Here is a 6,026-nt window from a genome sequence, read left to right as displayed (position 1 = left end):
TCTCCCCAAGCCTGTGGGGCTAGAAACACTAAAGTGGAGGTCTAGCCCCCATAGGCAATGCGGTATGACCCCCAGTTCAGCCCACAGCAGGGTCACTACAGAAGCTTGGGCTGCTGTACATGCATCCAAGCAAAGATCCCCGTTCCTCACGTGGGTATTTAAGCTGTGTAAATATTTGGAGAAAAGATACTCATTGCTGCTTCTTGTGTTGTGTCATTACTTAGGGGAAGGCAAAGGTTGGGGGGAAGGTGATAGGGACCCTGGCCCCCTCCAGCCTTTGCCCCTCAGCTTCCTGCTCTCAACCTGTTCCCTCTCCCCACCATACAGCTCCCCCTTCCCCCTCACCCTCTGCCCCAACACAGCAAGGGGAACCACAGCTCAGGAGCTCAGCATAATCTCCACCACCATCCCCTACTCTTGTCCCAGCAGCCACCACTAGCACCTAAGACAAACACAATATTTTATTGACAGCTCCACATGACTTTTTTTACCCTCCCCTTTTCAGTTAAAATTGCTATTATTTATGTACATGTGCTCCCCTGCAGAGAGCACCCAGCTATTTACAGGCTATTTACAGAGACAGGGCTAGCAGCTCTTCAGTATCTCCTCCAGCTTGAGCATGTCTATGGGAGTGACTTTGGCAACCTCGAAGAAGACCCTGGAAGGAACCACATTGGCTTAGAGCTCAGCCACAGCCTTGACACCCATCCATCAGGGCCCTCCAGCTCTCTGCAGCACCCAAGGGTGTGTGCTGGTGGTGCCACCCTCTGCAGAGCGGGCAGGCACAAGATAGAGCCCTACGATGCTCACCTGTGTGAGTACTTGGTGCGCACAGCCTTCAGCTTGTCGTGGGGCTGGTACGTGAGTAGGAAATTCAGCCTCTTCACCAGGGGATGCAGGTCCTGGGAGCGGTACCCACTATAGTACTCCAGTGTGGGGGTCTGCAAAGGGACAGTGAGGCTGAGCTGGGTCCTCTCAGTGATGGTACAGCCACCATCTTCCCTCTCCAGCCCCCCAGATCTGAGCATAGTCCCAGAGCATCACCCCACACACCAGTCCATCCGCTCCTGCACCCCCACAGTGCCTCCCAGGGTGCCTTCAGGGGAGATGGCAGGTTGGGCAGACACTTACCCAGCCACCAAGATTCTTCATGGTGAGTGCCAGCAGCAGACAGCTGGCAGCCAGCTTGGAGGGGCTCTCCCGAGCATAGTCATACTCCTGCAGGGTCATCTCACAGAGAAAGCGGGCCAGCGTCAGCGTCTCCATGGTGGCACGGGCGCACTACAGCCAAGCAGGCAGGGAAAGGCTCAGCCTTTTGAGTAATACTGCTCCCCATCCCAACCTTTTTGAGATCTAGAGTGCTGCCCCTGGGGCAAAGGAGACAGACCCCACACCTCCAGCCTGCCACAGATCAGCATCCTCAGCCCTGAACCCTGTTGAGGAGTGCCTGGCCAAACCCTCCTTGCTGCCAGCTGGGAGCCCAGGGTCCCAGGGATGTACATCACCATCCCAGAGAGCCAACACAAGGGGTGCCTGGAGGCACCCTGACAGTACCCACCTTGGCAAAGCGTCGCAGAAATCGGTAGGGGATGGGGATGTTGATGTCAAACTTGAGGGTGCTGAGGATGCTTATCTCCATAGCAATGAGCTCTTCCCGCTTGTAGGCATCATCACAGATGTAGAGGAAGTCATCCACACATGGTGGGCACCGCTCCTGCCGGGGCACAACTGTTCAGCACCCTAACAGGGGCTCATCTTGGCAGCACTCAGGAAATCCTACCAATCTGCAGGCCCTGTAAGGGCTCATGCCCTGCCAGACTCTGGAAAGACTGTTAAAACATTCACTGGGGCCTTGTGCCTTGTCTACACTGCCCCAGCCCTTGCCTCTAACGCCAAGCCTTGCTTGCGTGAGCTGAACTCAGGTGTCCTGGTGGTCTCTGTAGAGCAGAGAGGAGCCAGGTTTCCAGTGACACCAGGAGAGAGGATCCAGCCTACCAGGACTGCATTCGCAGCCCTTGGTATAGGAAAGGGTAACATGAGGATAGACATGCCACCCCAGCAGCTCTCAGGGCAGCAGCCTGGCATCACAGGGACCTGGCTGGCCTTCTCCAAAAACCCGTGGGACCACAAAGGCACAGCCCCCTCTGCCCCAGCACCCCAAGACAGCACATGAGGAGTCACCTCAAATTTGGAGGCAATGAGGATGGCGGTGGAGCCGATGAGCTGCAGCTTGTCCCTCATGCTCACCACCTCCACCAGGTAGTGGTCCACCAGCTTCACAGCCAGGTACAACGTCTCATGGTTCAGCTCAAAGTTCTCCTGTAAGGATGCAGGCAGAAGGGGTGTCAGGCAGAAGCTAGGTCCACACCTGGCCCCTCTGGGTTCCCTCACAGGGGCCAGAGGTGCCCATGGGGCCAGGCTTGGAGAGAGGAATGCAGCCTCATCCCCAGCCTGGGGAGGAGTACGATCAGATCTGCACTGGGGATATTTGCAGAAGCCTCTGCCAGCATACTGAGGTCCCACGCATCAAAGGCAACATGGGAGCTGCTCTGCAGAAGGCCATGCCCCCTCCCCATGCCCACATACCTGTACCTCCACCATCCAGTCCACCAGGATGGCACGCATATCCCCAGTGATGTCTGGCTGCTTCTCCATGTAGTCAGGGAGCATAAATTTCTCCTGCCAAGGTACTAGCTGTCAGACTCACCAGAGACAACCACCCTCCAACAAGCCCCTTCCTGCCCCATGCAGGCCCCCCACCAGGTGCTCGGAATCTCTGTGCAGCAGGTGGCCCTGTCCTTGCGGTCACCCCTTCCACAGACAGGGCTGCCAGCCCCTGGCCAGGCATCACTCACCTCTCTTCCCCGCATGTATTCAAAGATCTCCTTGGCATACTCTGCATTGGCATAGGGGTCACCCAGCTGCTCCTTGTCTATGTCCTCCACTGCTGGTATCTGGTGGGATGAAGGAGACAGTGGTAAGGGGGAGGCCCCGAGCTCTGCAGGTGCTGGTTACTCCTTTGGGGCAAAGCTGCTGCACCTCTGCCCCCATCACCCTGCAGCCCCCACCCCACTGTTTGCCATTGGAGATATTTCAAAGGAAGAAGGGGGGAGGGTTTACTCCCATCCCCAGCTTCCCATCACACTGGCCCGAGTACCTCCAAAGTCCAAAGCACTGCCTGATGCCCCAGTATCACCAGCGGCAGCCATAGCGCAGCACTGTCAGGATGACACTGGAGGCCCGGCCAGAGGTCCCTGCCCTCTTCTTGGAGGGCTTCGGTACCTGTGCAGGCGCTGGCTCCTCTGGCACAGGATCCTCCTTGGGCTCTGCAGGAGCTTCTGTCTGGGGAGTTTTCTTCATTGACCTGGACAGGACAAGAATGTAAATCACTGCTGGGAGGGGGCCACATCTCCTGGCTGAAAGAGATTCTCCAGAGCCCCTCAGGAAGGGGCTAAATCACCCCTAAAATATCCCCATAGAGACTCTTAGAATCATTTAGGTTGGAAAAGACCTTTAAGATCATTGAGTCCAACTGTAAACCTAACACTGCCAAGTCCACCACTGAACTGCATCCGTAAGCGCTGCATCTACGTGTCTTTTAAATACCTCCAGGGATGGTGACTTGACCACTTCCCTGGGCAGTCTGTTCCAATGCTTCCAATCCTTTCGGTGAAGAAGTTTTCCCTAATATCCAATCTAAACCTCACCTGGTGAAATTTGAGGCCATTTTATCTACTATATGCCCTCCCTATCTGGCTCACAGTCTCCATTGCCCAAAGGAAGCTCCCACCACTGCTTGTTTTCTTCCCCATGGGACAGGTTTGCAGGTGCTGGCCCTGCAGCACCCCCCCACCCCACTCCCTGTCCCCACCTCCCCTGGCTACTCACTTTTTCAGGTTGATCTCGTTATTCCTGGCCACCCCCAGGGCAGCATGGGCCCTCTGTGCCTTGTGTGGTGCCACTTTCACAGCCTCTTTCTTCCCTGCCACCGCCTGGTTCTTGTGAGCCTGTTTGAGTGAGAGTGGGGACATACAGAGGGGCACAAAGAGGGAAGCAAGGTGTGTCCTGCAGTGAGACCTCTGCTCCTGCTGACAGGGCATAGGACACTCCTCGCTCTGTGGACTAGAAGGGATACCCATCCCCACTCCCGTGGGGGCCTCACAGGAGGCACCAATGCCTCCACTCCCACAGAAGCACTCACATTGGTGATGTCCCCAAACGCTGACCTCTTCTTGGGCCCGCCCTGGGGTGAGGATGGAGACCTCTTGGCCTGACAGCTCTCCTCCTGCAACAGAGGCTGTTAGAAGATGGGGGGCCAGCTGCTCCACAGGAGCCCCCCCCCCCCCCCCCCCCCCCCCCCCCGCCCCTTGCCCAGCTCAGGACTCACCTTCTCAGGCTTCACATTCTCTGCAGCAGGGCCCACCTTGCCTGCTCGGGGCTGCTTGGTGCTCAGCATCTTGGCGTTGCGTGGCAACGGCATCCTTGCCCTCAGCCTCTATAAGCAAGCTGGGAGCAGAGCAGGGCTGGATGTAGGCAGACGCCTGCCCTCAGGGACACCCTCAAAGGCCGGGGCAGAACCATGGGGCACTTGTCCCTCCTGCGGGGTAGTGCAGCAGGGGCAGAGCCCCATCCGCTCCCTGGGCGCGGGAGGTGGATGGTGCCCTGAGGCCACGAGAGGGAGGGAGCAGCTCTGGCTAGGGGCACAGGACATGGCCGGGGTGCTCCTCCCAGGGGAGGGGAGGACATGGAGCCCCACGGCCCGCACCAAAAGCCCCCTGCTGGGAGGAGGGGCAGCTCCCAGCTCCTTGCATCCCAGAGAAAGATGCAAGGGCTCCCAGTCCCTTACCCTCCCCCTCCCAAGGAAGAAGCGGGCTCAGGGGCACCTCTGTGCCCCAGGGGAGCAGGAGCCCCCGGGACAGGGGTCTCCGGCCCTGTCGTCCCTGGGGCACGGGCCTGCGGGGAAGGAGAACGAGCCCACGGATGGGGGACGGGAGGCCGACCCTGCCGGGGAGGGGAGGACGAGGGCTTCAGGAGACCCCACTCTGCAGCCGCGCTCTCAGCTGCGGGCCCTGCAGCCCCGCGGGCCCACCCGGGACCCCGAGACCCCCACTCACCTGCGCCGCTGCCCGCCGCCGGCCCCGGCTCTTTTGAAAGTAGCAGTCCGGTAGCGGCCGGCCCGCACTGGCCGAGCGCCGCCCAATCAGGGCGCGGGGCGGTGCCAGACGGCAGCCAATCGGCGAGCGGATTGGGATGCGGTTGCTAAGGGGCAGGGCGGCAGGGTTTAAAATTCAGCCCCGACGACCAATGGGAAGGCGGACTTGCGACGGGGGCGGGGCGGGCCGGCCGGCCGAGGCGGGCGGTGATTGGTAGAATGGGTTGCCGTTTAAATCTGCCTCGCGGGGGCCGGTGGAGGGGATGTCATGGCGGCGGGCATGTAGGGCTGTCCGCCACCATCCGCTGCCGTGGCCTGGTGGGACCCGGAGCTCTAGGGGAGCAGCCCTGGCTCACCCGCCCTTCGCGAGGCGGATGGAGCGACCTCCCCGTGTCTGCCTCTGCCCGGAGCCTTGAGCCCGGCCTGCTGCCTGTTTCCTCTGCCCGGAGGCGGACCTCTGGGTCGCCCCCTTTGCCCACTGTGGCTGTTCTTTCTCACCGGTTGGGGGTCTCTGGTTTGGGGGACAGGGTGTACCCCGGGCTGGCCATGCCCCTCCTGTTACCCAGTGTCACGAATGGGTGATTTAGATCACTTGAAGAACATTGTCAAAGATATCTTCAAAAGTGGTTTTAATGTGATGCCATAAAAGCACAATTTAAAGAAGTTCCGGTAGATTCCTAGAAAAACCTTCCGGGTTCCTAAGTTTAACACAAGAAAGTCCTTTGGGATAATCCCACACCCATGCTGTTGCTGGTGGAGCTGATGAACCCCTTTATAGGGAGACATCCCAGTGCCAGCTTCCGAGGGGATAAACCTGCCGCCTGGAGGCCGTGTGGGCAGGATCAGTCCTTTCTCCTTGCTGACAGGCAGGGTG

General features: G+C 59.2%; 1 protein-coding gene across 2 annotated transcripts; it reads right to left on the bottom strand.

Annotated features, from left to right (window-relative positions):
• Positions 1–585: 585 nt before the first annotated feature.
• On the bottom strand, positions 586–4,480 carry CCNB3 (cyclin B3). Of its 2 annotated transcripts, none has more exons than XM_086619672.1 (11): positions 4,388–4,480; positions 4,202–4,297; positions 3,889–4,007; positions 3,283–3,364; positions 2,856–2,954; positions 2,587–2,679; positions 2,182–2,319; positions 1,559–1,714; positions 1,132–1,281; positions 811–941; positions 586–658 (listed from the first exon to the last, which is right to left on the bottom strand). In XM_086619672.1, exons 1-11 carry the CDS (start codon positions 4,478–4,480, stop codon positions 586–588), a joined length of 1,230 nt encoding a protein of 409 aa, XP_086475798.1. The 2 variants fall into 2 exon arrangements, with proteins under 2 accessions (XP_086475798.1, XP_086475799.1); XM_086619673.1 differs by having other exon boundaries at positions 4,202–4,285.
• Between the last annotated feature and the right edge of the window lie 1,546 nt (positions 4,481–6,026).

The sequence above is a fragment of the Tauraco erythrolophus genome, chromosome 13 (assembly GCF_009769465.1).
Source record: "Tauraco erythrolophus isolate bTauEry1 chromosome 13, bTauEry1.pri, whole genome shotgun sequence".
NCBI classification, from domain to species: domain Eukaryota; kingdom Metazoa; phylum Chordata; class Aves; order Musophagiformes; family Musophagidae; genus Tauraco; species Tauraco erythrolophus.
The sequence above is the reverse complement of the archived record's forward strand: the minus strand, read 5'-3'. Positions and strand labels throughout refer to the sequence as shown.

What these genes read in the sequence shown, in the direction of transcription:
- CCNB3 (XM_086619672.1), bottom strand. Translation starts at nt 4,480, where the DNA reads ATGCCGTTGCCACGCAACGCCAAGATGCTGAGCACCAAGCAGCCCCGA. An exon ending in AGAATGTGAAGCCTGAGAAG is followed by an intron (nt 4,298 to 4,387) that starts GTGAGTCCTGAG and finishes ATCTTCTAACAG; the next exon opens with CCTCTGTTGCAGGAGGAGAG. An exon ending in ACTGGATGGTGGAGGTACAG is followed by an intron (nt 2,320 to 2,586) that starts GTATGTGGGCAT and finishes GCATCCTTACAG; the next exon opens with GAGAACTTTGAGCTGAACCA.